This window comes from Malaclemys terrapin, chromosome 25, assembly GCF_027887155.1.
Source record: "Malaclemys terrapin pileata isolate rMalTer1 chromosome 25, rMalTer1.hap1, whole genome shotgun sequence".
Taxonomy (NCBI): Eukaryota; Metazoa; Chordata; order Testudines; family Emydidae; genus Malaclemys; species Malaclemys terrapin.
Window position 1 is genome coordinate 2,764,335 of NC_071529.1, and position 18,620 is coordinate 2,782,954.

The 18,620-nt window shown below is 56.6% G+C and overlaps 1 protein-coding gene across 2 annotated transcripts in view; it reads right to left on the minus strand.

Annotated features, from left to right (window-relative positions):
• Window positions 1-18,620, minus strand: part of ARHGAP27 (Rho GTPase activating protein 27) — a 76,872-nt gene that overhangs the window by 12,583 nt on the left and 45,669 nt on the right. For both annotated transcript variants that reach the window (XM_054014596.1, XM_054014597.1), the window contains 10 exons: window positions 16,792-17,226; window positions 16,243-16,470; window positions 14,020-14,133; window positions 13,318-13,385; window positions 11,134-11,221; window positions 6,938-7,042; window positions 2,890-2,988; window positions 1,955-2,054; window positions 756-881; window positions 444-542 (listed from right to left, as the gene is read on the minus strand). In XM_054014596.1, coding sequence (XP_053870571.1) covers window positions 444-542; window positions 756-881; window positions 1,955-2,054; window positions 2,890-2,988; window positions 6,938-7,042; window positions 11,134-11,221; window positions 13,318-13,385; window positions 14,020-14,133; window positions 16,243-16,470; window positions 16,792-17,226 — 1,462 coding nt within the window. The remainder of the gene's footprint in view (window positions 1-443; window positions 543-755; window positions 882-1,954; window positions 2,055-2,889; window positions 2,989-6,937; window positions 7,043-11,133; window positions 11,222-13,317; window positions 13,386-14,019; window positions 14,134-16,242; window positions 16,471-16,791; window positions 17,227-18,620) is intronic.

Consider the following 18,620-nt stretch of genomic DNA (forward strand, 5'->3'; position numbering starts at 1 on the left):
GCAGGGTCACGCAGATTCGAAAGCGAGTCGAGAAAAGCAGTTTAGAAACTTCTGTGCTGCTTTCTGTTCTGCTTCTCCTAGGGACTGCTTTTTAAGGTGGGAGGGTACGTGCAGACACACCCCAACAGCTTGCTCTACAAACCCAGATTGAACCAAGCCTCAGATGCTAATAGCAATTAGCTGCTCCATTAGTCAGTTTGTGGGATGCTTCTTGGGAAACTAACCCCCCCTGAGCCTGCAGCCCCTCCTCGTAGCCCACCTAGACCCGAGGGCACCAGGTAACGCTGGGGGGGCTGCAGTGCCAGAGATGGTTCAGTCAGGGCTGGTTACTCAGGGCAGAAGGGGCTGTGCTTCCCCGAGGGCTGGAGCCCTGGAGCATGAGAGGGGCTGGCTAGGGGCTCTCTTGGCCCCCTGCTCTTTACTGGAGGATTTGGCGAGGATACCTCTGTGTTCCACCGTCTGGATGCACTGCTGCACAAACCGCGGCACCGTGCCATGCTCCCGCTCGCACAGCGCTTGCAAGGAGCAGCCAAACACTTGGTCTGAAAAACAAACCAACAAAGCCAGACATTTAGGCAGGTAACTCGGGGCTCTGCCAGGGGATCAGGATGATTTGCCCCCCTGGATCGCCGGTCTGGGGACGTGCTGGGGGAGAAGCTTTGCTTGGGGATGCAAGGTTTGGGTTTCCTGGCTCGGAAGAAGGGTTTGTTCTACTCGTAAGCGCCCACCCCCAAAGCGCCCTGCCCAGCCTGTACCTTTGATGTACCCTCGCTCCCGCAGGAACTGCAGAGGGGGCCGTTTCTGGAGCAGCTTTCGCAGCCTGTTTCGAACTTTGCTGGTGTCGCTCTCGGAGCCCAGGCTACTGGCCGCCGGCCCGGAGGCTGCGGGAGACAAGGGAGAGCGTTTCACCGCGAGACCAGGAGAGGCCCCAGCATCATTCTGGGCACAGACAAGGAGCCCCAAATGGGCTGCAGACAGGTTGCTTAGCTTAGCCCTCCCCGTAGGTCCACTCCCAGCGCGAAGGCCAAACATTACACAGAAGTAAGGGTGGCATGGTATGGCATTGGTACCCTTACTTCTGCACTTCTAATTTTCTGTCTAGTCCACTTCAGCCCCCCACACTGGAAAGAGGCTGGCGCTGCCCCTGCCAGCTCCCCACTCTGGTCTCAGTCTGCTTTATACCAGAAAGAAAACTCCATGTTCGAGAGAGTCCTGTTGCAGGGACGTTACCACCCCAAGCCTGGTGCCGCCCGGTGTGAGCACCATCCCTGCCTACTGAACCCCATCCTAGTCCCGCTCCCATGACAGGACATGCCAAAGGGCCAGAGGTGACCTGGCCTTGAGCACACCAGCCAGAGGAGTTGGGGGACCCAGCTCGCATTCGTGTTGCCATCTGTGCCCTTCAGCCAGTTTGCCCTGCAATGCAACACGGGGCATGCTATGGGGCCGATGCTCCAGCCTGCTCTGGCAGTACGTATGGGCTGTATGCAAGCCTCCAAGGCAGGGGGAGAATTTTCCGAGTTACAACCACCCTACACTGCCCCACTGCAAGGCCTGGGCAAGTGGGGGTTGGGAACAGCCATAGAGCTTGAGGTTCCAGAGATCAGAAGGCTGCTCTATGTAAAGGCTGCTCTAACTTGCCTAAGGAGCCATTTGGCCCAGGCTCCAGGGGGGGAGCACTCCTGCACCTTCTGGGCTGTCTCCCAGCATAGAACCTGGCCCTCCGCCTTCACTGCATGCTACTAACTAGGGCATCTACACTGCTGCTCAGCTGCACCTTACCAAGGGACATTGGGTAGTTAATGCAGCTCTGCCTGGCCTGAGCTGAGCAGACAACGAACTCTGCAGCAGCACAACCAGCAGCTCCCAGGCAGACTCGGCCTGGAGGCTGCACCAGAGCGGGCCCCTGGGCTGTTCCCAAGCAGGCTGCTCCGCTCAGATCTCACCCACTCGCCTGGATTCTTTTTGTCTTCGTCTTTGATGTTTCCCAGTCTCTCCTTGGCTCCAAAGTCCCCAACATTTCCATTCTCGTCGTGAGTAGGAAAGTCTGTGGACTAAGGGAGACATGGCATCAGCTCTTGTCCCATCAAGGCCCCGAAGGAGCTTAGAGGCATGCAGCTCAGGGCGGGAGGTGTGGTGCTTTCCCAGAGTCTGCTAGACACGGCTGAGTAGGTTGGGAGGGAGACAGTGGATAATGCGAAAATTCCCCCACCCCGACACACAAGTGATGGTCCACAAATCAGTCTGGACACAACAGATACTTGGACTGTCAGCTCTTTGGGGCAGGGATGGGCTTTTGTTCTGTGTTTGTACAGCACCTGGTGAGCTGGGGTCCGGGGCCTAGGGCTATTGCAGCGCAGAGAATGCAACCGCAGCAGGAGCCAACCTGAAACTTTGCTCAAAATTCACATTTTTTTGAGGTTGGGGTAAGAAAGAAACCAATCCCGCCGTGCTGAGTTCCCAGGGGGACAGCGGCTGGCAGGGTGTTTCTAGCAGCCAAAGTGCTGTAAATCTTGTGAGAAAGCCAGTCCCAGGATGGCGATGCCAGATCGAAGATGAAACCTGGGTGGGGCTCCAGGAGGGGACAGAGCTGAGCAGAAGATGGGCATAGAAGGGAAAGTGAGGCTGAGCAGAGAACGGGGCAGGAGAAGGGGGTCAGGGACAGTGCTGAGGATGGGGGCGTGGTGTGTAACCCACCGGCCACCTATCTGGGTCTCTGTCCCAATCTGGGGGCTGGACTGTGTAAAAGGTCTTCTGAACAAAGGGGTCTATTCCTGGAACTTTAGCCCAGAGCTCCTGCTGGTTGGCCCGGAGGTCCTGGGTTCAGGTTCCCGCCAGGCCAGTGCCTCGGGAAAGCTCTAACAAAACGCCTGGAGAAGCCCCTCTCACCAGCTTGCCGATGCTGTCGGCGATCACCTTCTGCCACGTGGCCACAATGGGCTCAGAGTCGTGCTGGATCAAGAACTCGGAACCGTCGCGGGTCTTCAGCTGAAAGAAGCAGCATGGGAGTTATCAGGGTGAAACAGGCGCTGTGCAGCCCCCAATGTGACAGCCTTCCAGAGGGTCCGTAGGGGAAGAAGGGCAGTTTCTTTCCATGGCACAACAGCACTCAGACACCAGTGGGCTGGGCTGGTGTGACAGGGCCCCCGCTGTTGGCCTTGACTTCTGTGCAATTTTACAGCTCAAGTCTCTGCTCATTGGGCACCCCAAATTCCCATCGATTCAGACCACATAGAATCATAGAATCTCAGGGTTGGAAGGGACCTCAGGAGGTATCTAGTCCAACCCCCTGCTCAAAGCAGGACCAATCCCCAGATAGATTTTTGCCTCAGATTCCTAAGTGGCCCCCTCAAGGATTGAGCTCACAACCCTGGGTTTAGCAGGCCAATGCTCAAACCACTGAGCTCTCCCTCCTCCAGGCTGAGCCCTTGTCTTCGGTGCTCACAGGTCCTGAGGAAAAGATGCCTGGCTTCTAGGGGCAGATCCCTTGCACTGGGCTCCCTCAGACTAAGCCCTGGCTCTGCACTGAGGTCTCCCCCTGTATTTAGCTGCATCTCTTAAGCTGTCTCTGCAGCAGGAGTGTCCCAGCTCTGCCCGCAACCTGGCCAGGCAGGCGGGGCGTTGTGATCGCTGCTCCTGACTGGCTAGAATTGTGATCCCAGTGCGAATCACCAGTCTGTCTCATCCACCGGTTGTGAGCTCCTTGGGTGGGGGCTGCCACTTGCTCCGTGTACGGCCAGCCCCCGGTACTGTGGTTCTTAGCTGGCCAAGCCCTCTGTGCTACTGCAGTAGAAGTGTTCAGTAACAACCAACCCCCGGCTTGGTTTGCTCAAAGCTGCGGCCAAACATCTCGGTTTCATCCACTGTCCCGCTGTGCAGGCGTGAAGAGTTACCAGCTGGCAGTTTCCTTTCCAATGCAAAGCCCCAAAGAGCCAGGGTTTGGCTGTACCGACCGTCCCAAAGGAGCCTGCTGTCTGCACTGGCAAAGGGGACCGGCCCGTACTGCCCTGCTGTGTGCAGAGAGGGGCCCTGCTGACAGAGACACCACTTTTTAATTCTCCCTTTCCCCTGACGTCTGGCTGCCCCTCGGCAATAGCATGTGGCCCCTGGCCACTCACGTCTTATTGAAAAGATACCCTGGGCTTGCTAAACAGCAGCCAGTGGAGGGTTATGCAATGGCCAGGGAGGCCTGGTGCGCTAGTACTGGTATAACTGTGTCAGTTGTGGATATGATCCCCATGTGCCTTATAGTTCTACTGGTACAACCCCTAGCATGGACGCAGTTACTCTGGAAGAACAGGGCCTAACACCAGCATAGCTTATTCCCCATCCTGCCCAGGTCTGGCTATCCCAGGAGAAGTACCTTGATCTCAGGAGAACTGCGTCCACACTGGGGTGGGAGGGGGCCTGTACACTTTAGTTGCACCAGGCCAACTTGAGTGCATAGTCAAGGCCCAAAGTCACGATTTCCCACTGCCCCGCCCCACCCGCTACCACCTCGCTGCAAAGGAAGGGCAGATTGCCCCGGTTCAGACTGAGGCGCATAACCCAGCTGCTTGGCACTGGGGCAGACGGCAGCGCCGGGTGACAGGGAACGTGAAGTGGCCGTTAGCCCAATAAGCAGCCAGCGTGCAGGGCACTAAAGAGACACAGGTGTGAGGGCCGTGTGTGCACGTGCCAGAGAACACACCAGCCAGGGGGCATCAGCTCTTGGGTGCAAACCACGGCCCTGCACAAAGAGGCTCTGTTCTCACCAAGCCTCGGGACCCTTCTGGGGTCTTATCCACGCAGAGTCGAACCAGTTTAGTTACAGGTGTGAATTTAAACCTGTTCCGTTAAACCCCTGCCAGCCCCTGCGTGGATACTCTAGTACCAGTCAGAAAAGACCTCAGTATAGTTCATCCTGCCTCAGCGCTGGGGGATGGGAGTGGATGACATCCCAAGATCCCTTTCAGCCCTGCATTTGGCTGGCATAGCTTTACCAGCTAGGATCAGGGCTAGATTAACTCTGCTGTGGGCCCGGGGCTATTAGATTTTGTGGGGCCCCTGTATACAAGTATTTTTCCTAATTTAAAACAAAATGATCAAAATTATACCATTGGGCTATTAATGCTATACTAAACTTGCCTTTTAATTAACATAAGCCATTTTGTGGTTACAGTTTAGTCTTAAAACATGTAGAATATAGTTAAGTTAATTCAAAACAGCCGACTTCTTACCTTAGAACAGCTGTTTTATTAGTTTCTTTCTGGGATGGAGTTTGGGTGCAGGAGGGGGCTCCAGGCTGGGGCAGGGGGTTGGGGTGCAGGAGAGGGTGAGGGGTGTGAGCTCTGGTAGGGAGTTTGGGTGCAGGAGGGGGCTCCAGGCTGGGGCAGGGGGTTGGGGTGTAGGAGAGGGCGAGGGGTGTGGGCTCCGGGAGGGAGTTTGGGTGCAGGAGGGGGCTCCAGGCTGGGGCAGGGGGTTGGGGTGCTGGAGAGGGCGAGGGGTGTGGGCTCCGGGAGGGAGTTTGGGTGCAGGAGGGGGCTCCAGGCTGGGGCAGGGGGTTGGGGTGCAGGAGAGGGCGAGGGGTGTGGGCTCCGGGAGGGAGTTTGGGTGCAGAAGGGGGCTCCAGGCTGGGGCAGGGGGTTGGGGTGCAGGAGAGGGTGAGGGGTGTGGGCTCTGGGAGGGAGTTTGGGTGCAGGAGGGGGCTCCAGGCTGGGGCAGGGGGGTGGGGTGCAGGAGGGGGTGTGAGGTGCAGGCTCCGACCGGGAGGCGCTTACCACAGGCGGCTCCCGGCTGGCAGTGCAGCAGGGCTCAGGCAAGCTGAGCTGCCTGCCTGCCTGCCATAGCCCCATGTTGCTCCCAGAAGCAGCTGGCTACTGGCACGTCTCTGTGCGCCCCTGTGGGGAGGGGGACAGCGTGTCTCCGTGCTCTGCCTGCACCCGCAAGCGCCGCCGCTGCAGCTCCCATTGGCCGGTTCATTGCCCCCCCCCCGACCAGGGGTTGCAGAGACGTGCAAGCAACCGGCCACTTCCAGGAGTGGTGTGGGGCCACAGCATGCAGGCAGCCTGCCTGAGCCCTGTTGTGCCGTTGGACTTTTAGCAGCCTGGAGATCACGATTGACTAGCAGAGGCTCCAGGATCAATCAGTTGATTGTGATTGATGGGTTGGTGACCACTGAATTGTCTAAAATTATGGATTTATTTTTGTGGGGCTCCCCTTAGCCTGGAGCCCTGGGCTGCCTAAAACCCCTGCGTTAATCTGGCCCTGGTTAGGAGTGTTAAAACAATCACTCCTGCTTCCCGACATGGCTACGCCAGCCAGCCCCTGGAGCAGACACAGCTATACCCCCAGAAGAGTGCTTCTCGCACCGTAGCTAATGGCCTTTGGGGAGGTGTGTAGCTATGCTGGGAGAAGAACTGCTGTGTTATGCTGTGTCTACACTAGAGGGTTCTGCTGGCACAGCTATACCGGCCAAGGCTCTGTAGTGTAGACACTGCCTTCGATTCCGATCTAGCAGTGCCTTACCTCAGGGCTTGTCGACACTGCAGAGCTTTGCCGACATTGCCACTCCAGCAGAGCCGCTGGTGGATATGCAGCAAATGGAGCTCTTCCGCCGGCATAGCCACACCACCTCCCCGAACGCTCTTCTGGCAGCATTGTTGCATCTACACCAGGGGCTTTGCTAGCAGAGCTGTCAGCTGGGGTGGGAGGTGATTGTGTAATGCAGACTAATCATAAGTCATTCATGAACAGGATTCAGCTAAACCAAAATAAACCACCTTTAAACCAAAGTAAGCATCTACACATGGTCTATGTGGGTTTAACTAACCCAGTTTGCACACGGAGCAGGCCTTGGTGTTTCCAATGGTTTTAGCCTCTTTACCAAGGCAACACATCTCTCCCCCCACCTGGCCCCGCGGCCCCACCAAAGCCATGCTGCATTGAGTGGACTCACCTCCAGAACGTTCTTCTTGCTGGATTTCTCTTTGGGAGCCCAGGACACGGCAGCCCCCCGCAGATCCACAGTATGCTCGGGTGAGGTCAGCATGGAAGGGTGTTTCTGGAGGAAGGAAAGAGGATGGTCATGCCCAGGGAGACACTGGGCTCTGTTCATAGGAGCAGAGCAGCGAGGCTGTCACAGGGTGGAGAACGTTTGCTCTACATGGGCTATAAAACCAGCCATGTGGGCAGGGGGTCCCATGTCTGTCCTTGGCATTTCGATCGGGCTCAGAGCTGGGTGTGGACGGACCGAGGCAGGTACAGCCAGTGCTGTCCTACCTTCCTGCCATCACCCCTCTGGTGGGGTTCCTGCCAGGGACACAGGTCTCTATAGGTAACGTGGCTGCAGGTACGAAGGGGAACCCAGCCCGGTGCCAGACCCAGCACAAGGTGGCTAGAACCCTGGATGAGAGGACCCCGATCAGCTCCTCATTTCATCTGAGCTGGCAGAGGGCAGCCCCTCCACACTCCAACTGCCATGGGCCATCGGGGGGCTAGCCAATGGAGACAGGCCATGCCATGGGAACACAGAGTAGGGATTAGAATCTAGGCCTTTTGGCTCCTGGCCACCAAGTGCCTCTCACAGCACACCTCGCCCAGAGTCAGTTGTACCAGAACCAGCCGATCAGAGGTTCATACGGTTTCATTCCATTGGCGCAGTGTGGTGATTGGGCCTGCAGCATATCTGCTGCATCACTGAGCCCAAGCAGGCAAAGATCATGAGTCAGGCTCCAAAAAACCATCCGATTGGCTTAAAAACCATGAGTTTAAAATACTACTACTACTGTGGGGTGTTTTCCTTTGCCTCTGGGTGCTGGAGCCATTTGGGGTTGTGTTTCCCAGCTTTTTCTCCACAACCATGAGAGTAGAAACTTCCTTTTTTAAAACTGAAAGCTGAAATTCTCACCTAATTAGGGTGACCAGATAGCAACTGTGAAAAAAACAGGACAGGGGGTGGGGGGTAATAGATGCCTATATATGAAAAAGTCCCAAAAAACTGGTCTGTCCCTTTAAAAACGGGACATCTGGTCACCCTACACCTAATCATGTTTGCAGGAGTTGGGGCTTAAAGAAAAACATCAAAGATCACGAGACCTGGGATGAAGCCTCAAGAGGTGGCGGAACTCTCTCCCATTCTGCAGCATCTTCAGCTTTCATTCAAAACAAAACCGCTCGTGGTTGCAGAGTGAACCACCCCAGCAGAAGCAGGGTGGGACTTTGCAGGGACGCCTGCAGAATGCCTGAAACAATAGCTCCGAGAAGAATGAACTCTGCCGGTCCCTAGTCATCACCTCAGGGAGCGGGGTTGGGGTAAAACTCACTGATGACAACTGACTATTTCATTTGTGCCTCCCAGTGAGGTCACCGGGGGTTGTGCGTGCACTGAGGGGAGTTTGCAATTCTAAACGGATGCGCATGGGCCATAATTAAAAATGTAATTCAACCCTCCCCTGGACTGGACACCAAGATTGCCCCGAGGATTTCTAAGACTAGGGCAATACTAGAAACGTTTGCCTGGATAGCAGTAGCAGGTAGGGATGCAATCTTTTTATGACATTTTAATATGGGCAAAAGCCCTAGCGTGGACACAGTTATACTAGCCAAAAAGTCCTTTTGCTGGGAGAGCTTATTTTGAACTATACCAGCAAAGCCACACTTTTGTTGACGGAAGCTGCATCTCCACTATAACTGTGCCTAAAGGAGCCTAGACCTAAATACCAGAGGGAGCAGAACTCACATCTGAAGCAATCTGGGGCCTTGGCTACACTTGCAACTGTACAGCGCTGTGAGATAAACCTGTCTTCGTACAGCTGCGTAGGGAAAGCGCTGCAGTCTGTCCACACTGACAGCTGCCAGCGCAGTGGTGTGGCCACACTTGCAACATTTGAGACTAACAAATTTATTAGAGCATAAGCTTTCGTGGACTACAGCCCACTTCTTCGGATGCAGTGGGCTGTAGTCCACGAAAGCTTATGCTCTAATAAATTTGTTAGTCTCTAAGGTGCCACAAGTACTCCTGTTCTTCTTTTTGCGGATACAGACTAACACGGCTGTTACTCTGAAACTTGCAACATTTGCAGCTGTGGTGGGAGTGGTGCATTATGGGCAGCTATCCCAGCATTCATGTGTCTGCTTTTCCAAACAGTGGGGGGTGGAGTGTGACGGGGAGTGTGGGGGGGGAGAGAGAGTGCTTTTTGGAGCGTGTCAGCTCTCTATTTTGCAAGTTCCGAACTCCCGGCCCCCTGCTCATTCATTCACTCACTCAAAGAAAACAGCAAACTATTTGCTTTTTCTCTGTGGTACGAGCTTTGAAACGGGCACTTCCGCATTCCTGCAGCCGGTCACAACGATGGAGAGGATTGGCCACTTGACAAGGTGACCAGTACAGCGCTGCAGGTTGATTCCTGGTACACACTCACAGGGGAGAGTCGTAGCCACTCCGCTGCATCTCTTACGCTTCTCGGGGAGGTGGAGTACCCGCAGCAGTGTACCCAGGGAGATACAGCGCTGTACGTGCCTTGCCAGTGTAGGCGGTCAGTGAGTTACAGCGCTGGGGTTGGCTTTATGGCGCTGTAACTCACAAGTGTAGCCAAGGGCTGAGTGAGGAGGCGGTGACGGCTAGGGGCCAGCACGGAATTCTCCCATAAAGGGGAGGAACGTCCCTTCCTGGATGCTCTCTCTGGTAAGTCAGTAATGCTGGCATTGGGTACGTGGTTATCGGTTTTGTGTCCGGGGGGTCAGGGCTCTGGTGTGCATGTGGTTTGCTGGGTTTTTCTAATAGAACACAGCTTTCCACTGGGAAATGTCAGTGAAATACCCAGGCACTTTGCTATTCCACAGGGGATTAAAGAGTCTGGCTGCTCCAACCTCGTGGGTGGCGACTTTCCACAGAGCGAATATACCTCGGGAACTAATCCGGAATAAGGGAGGGTTTGAATTGCAAGAGGAATATTTATTTCTGATTAATTCCCTGTACGGACTCTCTTGTTCCAGAAGAAGAGTGCCGTTTTCTGGGTTAGCCATTTCTGTTCCACAATTGCTCTTCTGCTCAGGTTCCCCAGGCAGACAGATCCCATTAGATTTCAGTGGGGATTTGGCACCTTATTCCCTGAGGTTCCTTTGAAATCCCAGCCCCCATCGTCCACCAGTCAGGAAATTGCGTCAGGCATTTCAGCGGGCTGAAGGGCTCCCCGGATGCATCATTTTTATTAATTTCCCGCCACATGAGCACAGCTCTCCACCCTGGTTGAGCCTCAGTGATGGAGTTTGCAGGAATAGGATGTGGCCCTACAGAGCTCCCAGCACTGTGCGTGGATGTCAACATTGCTGCATCTGGCGAGGGGTCTGCTTGGGGCGTGGAGCTCCTTGCAGATACATTTCTTCTCTCGCCCTCATTCTCTTCCCCTTGCTGCAAAATGCCGCCAAAAGTGTTGCAAGCCCACACCAGCCCTGAGCTGTGTGACAACGCGCACCAGTGCTGCGAGCAGCCTTCCCTATTTCGAGCGGCTCTGACCACAGCTCAAAGGCCACGCGAGGGAGTTCTGGGTTTCCTTTGTCGCTGGTGGTAACTTACTCGCGTCTCTTATTATAAACACTAATCCGGGAGGGGGAAAACAGCCCTTGCAGAGCAACTCTGTCTCTTTCCCTGCTGAGTCACTCCACTAGCATCCAGCGCCTAGAAGGGGTCTGGAAGCCACAGGAACAGGGGGCTTTTGAATGCAAGCCACACACTCTAGGGAACATCACCCAATTTCAGATTCCAGAGCGGGATTCGACTGGTCAATCGACTGTCAAAGCCCTGGCTGAGATCATTTAGTTGGGGTTGGTCCTGCTCTGAGCAGGGGGTTGGACTAGACACCTCCTGAGGTCTCTTCCAACCCTAATCCTCTAGGATTCTATGGTCCCACTATTTTCAGGGTCAATTGGGAGACAAGTCAGCCAGGCCCAGAGTCTGCTTGCACACTTTGCTCCTTGCAGAAAGCTTGCCCGGTACCTGGGAAGTGTCTCCTGCAGGGTGATGAAGGAGGGAGGGTACAAGCCAGAGGCTGCACAGGGAAGGGCTGGGAAATTGTGCTGGTGAGCAGCCTGCAGCCTGTCAGCAACTCCCAACCTGGGCCTAGCAAGGCCAGTAGCCAAAGGCTGGCAACTCACCAAGCTGCTGGAAGACAAATGCTTCGACTCCTTAAAAAAGGTCAAGATGCCCCCTTCCAGGACAGTCCAGGATGAGCTCCAGTTCTTCCTGCGGGAGGAATGGTGAGGAAAGCATTAAACCCAGATGTCGGTTACGCTGGCAGGACCCTGTTCCCATGCTGCCAGCTGAGGAAGGGAAGGTGGGGGGCAGCCCTATGCATGGCACAGCCCCTTCTCTCAATGGCCTCCTCACTTCCTAAGGAGACACTGGTTCCTTCATTGCTGGTTGGTCCGGGAGTTCTACATAAAAATCCTCCTCCCTGTGCTCGGAGCTGTACACAGGGAGAAGTGCCAAGTTTGCTTGTCTGTGGCCAGATGCTGGCACAGCCCTTTGCTGTCCGGGAAGCTGGGCGGCCTGGAAAACTTACCAGTAGAGGAGGGGAGGTTAGACCCAAATGAACATTATCTACCTAACCCTGCATCCCACCGCAGGCCGCTCAGGCTGGGGCAGGGAGCTCCTGGCAAGTTCTGCTCAAAACGTGAATGTTTGCAAAAGCAGGTGCATAGATTTCAAAGCCAGAAGGGACCATTATAATCTCGTCTGACCTCCTGCATAATAGCTGGGAGCTGCTCTAGGTTCTGGCCCCCCCAGGACTGCCCATGGGCCCCTCTTCAGCCAGCAGTGAGTCCCCAGAGCAGTGAGCTGGGATACTGCAGCCCTTGGGTCTACACCGCAGAGCAAGTCTGGGGGATCGTCTCCGGGTTGGCCTAGCCCAGGTGTGAGCAGCCAGGCTGCAAAGCCCTGCCAGCGTCACTGGGACCTCAGTGGTGCTGCATTCCCCAGTGCGTGTCACTAGGATTTCAGGGGGGCAGCCCCCAGTTCTTTGTGACGCACTACGCTGAGCCGCTCCGTGATCCTCTGCCCTGGTGGGCACACAGGAAGGAATTGTGGGAAGACGCTGGAGGGTTTCTGTGTGGGCGGATTACCAGACCCAGGGCTGTAACCAAGACCCCCAATGGGCCAGCTAGGCCGAGTTGAAAGCTGCACCCCACTTGGGTATGGGAGTTGTGTGGGGGGATGGGACAGGGGTAAGCGCCCAGGAGACAAACCCCTGCACAGAACTTGTACTGGCGGAATTGTCCCCTAGTCAGCTCCGTGACTGTCCTGGCCCCTGGAGGATGGTGCAGTGATGTATAAGGGCCATAGCAGGAGAGCAAATCCCTCCTCAGTCTCGTCTTGGAATGGAGGCTGGATCTTGCCAAATTTGGAGAAATTTGCAGAATGCATCAAAAATGGTGGCAACACCCTCAAAGAGCAGGACTGGCTGAGACTTTCCTAGTTTAGTCTCCCTAGCTCAGGTTCTTCCAGGGCCCACCTCACTCTAGTATCTGAACAGGCCTGTGGGATGCGGCTACCACCACACTGCACACATGGAGAAGTGCAGCACCAAGAGACACATGGAACACGCCCACGCTGCCGGCGGGAGGTGACTGCAGCACGCATAGACAGACCCAAGCTACCTCTAATTAGCTAGCCCAGGTACCAACAGCAGCGAAGCCTGGGGCAGAACAGACTTCAGCACAGGCTGTACGATCCCACCCGTACCCTGAGTACTGGCTTGAGTGGCTCGCCAGCACTGGAGAACACACTGCTCTGGGCACTTGGGCTAGCAAGATCCAAGCTAGCTCGGGTCTGACTGTGCATGCTGCAGTCACCCCCTGGTTGCAACATAGCGACACCCTGAGTGACCTGCCCCAAGATCACACAGGAAATCTGTGACCGAGCGGTTAATAGCGTGAACACAAACAACTCACTACTCACCTGTCTCCCTTTAGTGAAAGATCAAGCAGGACAATCCCCAGCCCCCCCAAACCTTCAAAGCAGGGAAAGAAGAAGTTATGGGAAAAGTCTCCTTTATTCCTTGCCTACAGCACTGTTAGGAACACACCGCCAGGTGCTCAGAGGGTTTTACTCCCATCTCCAACCATACCCCACAGCAGCACGTCCCCTGGATCTATTCACAGACTGGAAAGGAGGGGAAAATGTTCAACAGGGAAGGTCATTAGCCACCGAGGGTTGTCAGTGATGGAGAATCAAGGTTGGACATTTCTCTAAAAGCTCTGCTCTGGGAATTATTGTCTGCTCTGTGGAAGGCAGCGAGTCAGAAGTCTGCCCTGGTGCTTGTCACGCTGAGACTCTCTTACCGTAATCGCTTTCCTTTATCAGCTGTTTTTGTCCGGTAAAGAACTCCGGCCTTGTCCAGGCTTTTGAACTGAAATCAAAGATATGTCAGGGGTTAAATCTGCTCCATGAGCATTTCCAAGGGAAACTGGCTTTCAAACAGCCGATCATCAGGGCCACTGATGGAGTGGCCACAATGCCCTGGTGCCATCTCCCTCCCTGCCCCGTAAGCACCCGGGAAACGCCCATGGATTTTCACTTGGGCATCTGGATCACAAGCTCACCAGGAAAATAACTTGCCCCAGGGCCCTATTTCAGGAAGTGCTCGGCGCACACGCTTAGTTGGAAGCCCACACGAGCAGGCCCACTGAAATCCAGGAGGTGACCCACGCCTTCAGGTCAGGCACATGCTACAGCACCTCCCTGACCCGAGGCCCAGTGGCTGCCCACTGACAGGGTGGGGTCAGGAGTCTGGGGATCCCTGCAGCTGTCCTTTATGGTCACAATCGCTCCACAGCTACAGTACCCCTTGAGTTAGCCAGCCTGGCCACTACAACAGCTGCCCAGCCCCGGCCGTATGGGTGCCCCCGCCCTGGGACCCGGGCAGGTGAACAGAACTTTTTGGGGAACGGCACCAAAGGGCAGAGTTAAAGTCAGATCTGCTGTCGGCTCCAAAGGAGCCAGCATGACCCCATTAGCAAAATGAGCCCAGCCATCTCCTTCACCTTCTCCTCTTTCTGGATGAGGATGGCTGGCATATAGTTGTGCCAGCTGGCAAAGGGGCTGCTGTCCTGGCTGGACCCGCTGCTTGCTCTCCGGCGACCCCCTGGCACAGAGACCTGAAAGCAGATACCAGTTAGTCACAAACTATATTTATCACCAACGCTGAGAGCCCCAGCCAGCAAACCCCATTGTGCTGGGAGCTGTACAGTAGAGAACTTCCTCTGAACACACACCAAGATAGGGAGGAGAGGGGACAGAAGCAGCCAAGGAGCAGGGACTCACCCAAGGTCACCCAGCAGGGCAGAGCTGGGAATAGAACCCAGGTCTGTTGCATGCCAGGCCAGTGCCCTGCCCACAGGGCCAGGCTGTCCTCCACTTTCCTGGCACCTCCTCTGTGCCCTCTGCCGTCACTCTGCTGGCTGGAGTGACTCACTCCCTGACCAAGGGTGGCAGCGGGCAAAGCAAACCCACCATGCCTGGCCTTCATCTTCATACTGTAGCCAGTACCTGATGGCTCAGAGGCCAACCCCCGGCTAGCGTGAGAATTTCTGCGAGGCTCAGGGCACAGCCTGTAGCGTGAGATATGATGCCCTGAGCTTAGCAGGCAGAAACCCTGATATCACTGGCCAGCCCGTTCTCCAGCCCAGCCCCAGCCACATGGCCCCACAAGCCGGGCACCTGGCAGAGAACGGAGGGTTTGCTTTAAAAGTATCTGCCACTAGCTCCGCTGAGCAGGCCCCGTGCAGAGACTACGGAACAGTGCTGGGGTGGGGCAGGCTCCCCTCGGCACAGCCCCGCCCTGGGCTGGAGAACGCCAGTGTTTGCAGGGAGCCCTGTATCCCCCCAGGAGCAGGGGCCTGCTCCACCTCAAAGCTCCCATGGAGCGCAGCGGCTTTTTCTGCCTGGCCAGCCTGTGTAAAGCCACCCCACCCTCGAGGGGCTCGGAGTTACTTTGCTTGCTAGCTGTCATAGGCCCTGTCCCTGCAGGAGGTGGCACAGCTGCAACCCCCCAGCACGGACTGGCTGCCCTGGAGCGATATGGGGCTTGTGCTGGGGCAGCAGCCCCAGCTCGGAACTCCAGGCTAGGCAGAGCCCCAGACTAGGTGGTCTCTGGGGCAGGGCCCATGTTTGGTACATGCACATACAGCACCCAGCGCGGGGGCGCAAGGTCTCGGGGCACCCCCACTGCTCTCGCTCTGTCAGGAGTTCTGGCCTTGCCGCGGGAAGGTTCTCTGGCCTGGGCCATGCAGGATGGATGGGAGGGTCAGCATGGTCCCTTCTGGCCTGGAAACCCACCAACACACATTTGGCAGTGACAAGACGCTCAGCGCTGGGCAGCTGTGGGATCCTGACCCCTAGTGGGCAGCTGTCACCGCAGGGCTTCCCTCCTGGCTCGCCCTCGAGCCCCAGCCTGCCACGGCCGCTCCCTCGGGATCATGGGCTCCTGTCCTCCACCCCAGACCCACCACAGGGTGTGTGGGGAACTTCTACCCTCCCGGCTCTTCCATCCCCCACCCTGACACAGTACCCCCCAGCTGTCTGTAAGCCCGATCGTCCCCCTTCCCCTTTCACACTGCTGCCTCCAGCTTGGCCCCACGCCCTGGGGCCGGCGCTTTCATCACATCATTTGTGGGTTTTCCAGTCGTGCCTAGAGCCCCTCCTGAGATCAGAAGCCCAAGGCGCCAGCCCCTCCCCCCCACATCGAGCCCTCAGCCTTCTCCTCACCCAGCCCTGCTGCCCCAGAGCTTCTGAGCATCAGCCCTTTAATGCTGGGAACTCCCCCAGACTCCTCTCAGCCCCCAGCCCCGCCGCTCTGCACAGACACTCCTTCACTCCCACCGAGCCGGCTGAACTCTCTCACTCCCCGCCCTGCCACTGGTGGCACCCGCTTCCTTCGCTCCTGCCCCCTCACTGCTGAGACCCTCTGGGGAAATCCAGCGCTTGGGCCAGTCTGTTCTCGGCCTCTCTCCCCAGGTACCCCTCCACCACCTCCGCAGCCCAGGGGCTTGCCAGATCATTAAAAGGGCAGGTTGAGTCTCCAGCACACATCATCCTCCCCTTCCCTATGCTGCCCCACTCCCCTTCACCTCTCCCCACACTCCACTTCCACCCCAACTTCTTCCCCAAGAGCCATCAGGCTCCATTTCCTCTCCTTTCAAACCCCATATGTCCTGCCTGGCCCTCGTCCCCCTCCAATGACTCCCATCCCCCCACCAGCTCCGTACCGTGTCCGAGGCGTAATGGTCAGGGTAGAAGGCTTGCCCCTCAGGGTTGTTCTGGCTGCACCAGCCCGGAGAGGGGCTCAGCTCTGCCGAGTGCCTGGGGGATCTCCCTGGCAGAAGGTAAGGGTAGGTGCTCTGCTCGTAGGACCCCACCGGAGAATAGTCCTCCTCCGGGTAACCATCCAGCTCCTCGGGGGACAGGTCCGGATAGTCCGTTTCCGGAGTCGGCGGCTGAGAATGTAAGAGAGGTCACCTCTGCGCACCTCTCTGCCTCCCCCACGCTCCCTGTGCCCTGCCAGGGTGCGCTCCCCAGACCCCCTCGCAGAGAGGAGAGAATCCAGCAGGATCCTGGAGATCCCCAGCACTTCCCTGGGTTATTCCCCAGACCAGCACCAAGAATCTACCTGCCCGGTCGGCGCTGTTCCATTCTGCACTTCACCAAACCCAGCCATCACCCCGCGCTCCCCAGAGCTACTGGCTTGGGCTCCCCCTTGTGCCCCCCTCCTGGACCAGCCAGCTTTTCTCTCACTCCTGCTCCTCCTGGTGGCTCACCCTCTGGTCCATGGGTCCATACTGTGCGATTGCAGGCTGCATCTCCTGGGCGCTGGGCTCGTCCGCAGCCAGAGGCGGCTCCCACGATGTCTCACCCGTTACCGAATTATAGAAAAACACCTCGCCGCTGGCATCATCCACATACTGGCCCCATTCGGCCGCCGCGGGACTGGGGGCAAGAGACGGCGAGGGAGAGGGAGCAGGACTCACTCCATCTTCTGGGCACCCGAACGGGGAATCCCAGGTGGTCTCGCCAGTCACAGAGTTGTAGTAGAACAAGTGCCCACTGCCTGTGTCAGTATGGGTCTCCCAGTCCGCAAGGACACTGCTAGGGCAGTGCTGGGGTGGGGAGGGGTCAGTGGCTGCTGATTGCTGTCGGAGCTCCTGTATGTTCACATACACTGGGGTGGGGTTCTTCTCCTCCTCCTGGCAGGCCTGGGGAGAGATCAGGACCACAGTCTGTCAGGCTGGATTTGGAATGGCAGCACTGGGCGGGAGACGACATGGGTGGGGTCTGGGCAGGGATGGCGAGAGCATTCTGGTCGGACCATCAGAAATGCGCCGGCCGCGGTGGGGAGAACAGCCGGCGGAACCAGGGTTTCTGGGAACTCATGGCAGGGCTCTGGCTGCCAGAGGGACATTGCTGCACTGTCAGGCCAGGCTCCCTCCCGGGACTGCTAAGCCCACGTGTCCCAAACCCATGAGCCAGGCCCCAAAAGTCATGAGTTTAAAAGATTATAAATACTGCGGCCCGAGGCCCTTCTGGGTTTCAAGCCCTTGGGGGTCATGTTTTCCAGCTTTTCTCCGCCTAGGAACTCACTCTGATATCAATGAGAACTAAGATCTCACAAGACTCCAGGAGCTGGGGCTTTAAAAACCAAACAAACACCGTCATGAGACTCATGATGGAATTGTAACCATTGGCAACTCAGCCTCCGAAACCCTGAACTCCAGCCATGGGAAAGAGTCCAGTACTCCCCTCTGAAACACATCCTCATGGGGCACGCCAGGTTTTACTCCCCTCCCCCACTGCTGCACCAGGCTCTTCCCAGTCCCCCCCAGGAGAGCCCCAACATTGCAGTTTTGGAGCCTTCACTCACAGCCCCACACTGCCAAGCCATTCATTCAGTCTCCCAGGCCACGCAGCCAGCCCTCCACCTGCCTGCCCCCCACAGTGGGCATCACAAGCTCTACCTCACCTTCTCCTGGCCCCCCAGGGTGGAGAGGGCATTGCGAGAGAGTGCTGCAGTCTGGCTATCCCTGCTCAGCACAACCACCCTCAGGGGGCATTGCAGCCAGTGGAGGAGCTCAAACTAGCCCCCTTAACGCCGAGCTATTTTTGCTGGCAACATACTTTGTACGTATCTGGGGACAAAATGACACCACAAAACCCCTTCTACAGAAAGAATATTGATAATGTCACTAGAGATACAGCTGGATAGAGATCCATTATTGTGAGTACACAGGGCAAAAACTACACAGTGCTACACTTGCACTTGAGGTCTAAAACTAGTGTGTTGCACGCAATGAAAACCCAGCACCTGCTCCTGTAATTGAGCTGTTTCCTATGCATGAAAGGGAAGGGCAGAAGAGGAAGGATGGCCTAGGGGTTAGAGCCCTCACTTGTGAGAGCTCAGTTCAATTCTCTTCCCTGCCACAGACTGCGTGATCTTGGGCAAGTCACTTAATTTCTCTCAGCTCCCATCTGGAGCAAGGGGAGAATAGCCTTGCCCAGCCTCACCTCGGGGGGGTGGAGGGGTGGGGAGCATTGTGAGGTGCTCAGATAATCCAGCAATGGGTCCCAGGCAGCAGACTGAGGCGGGGCCAGC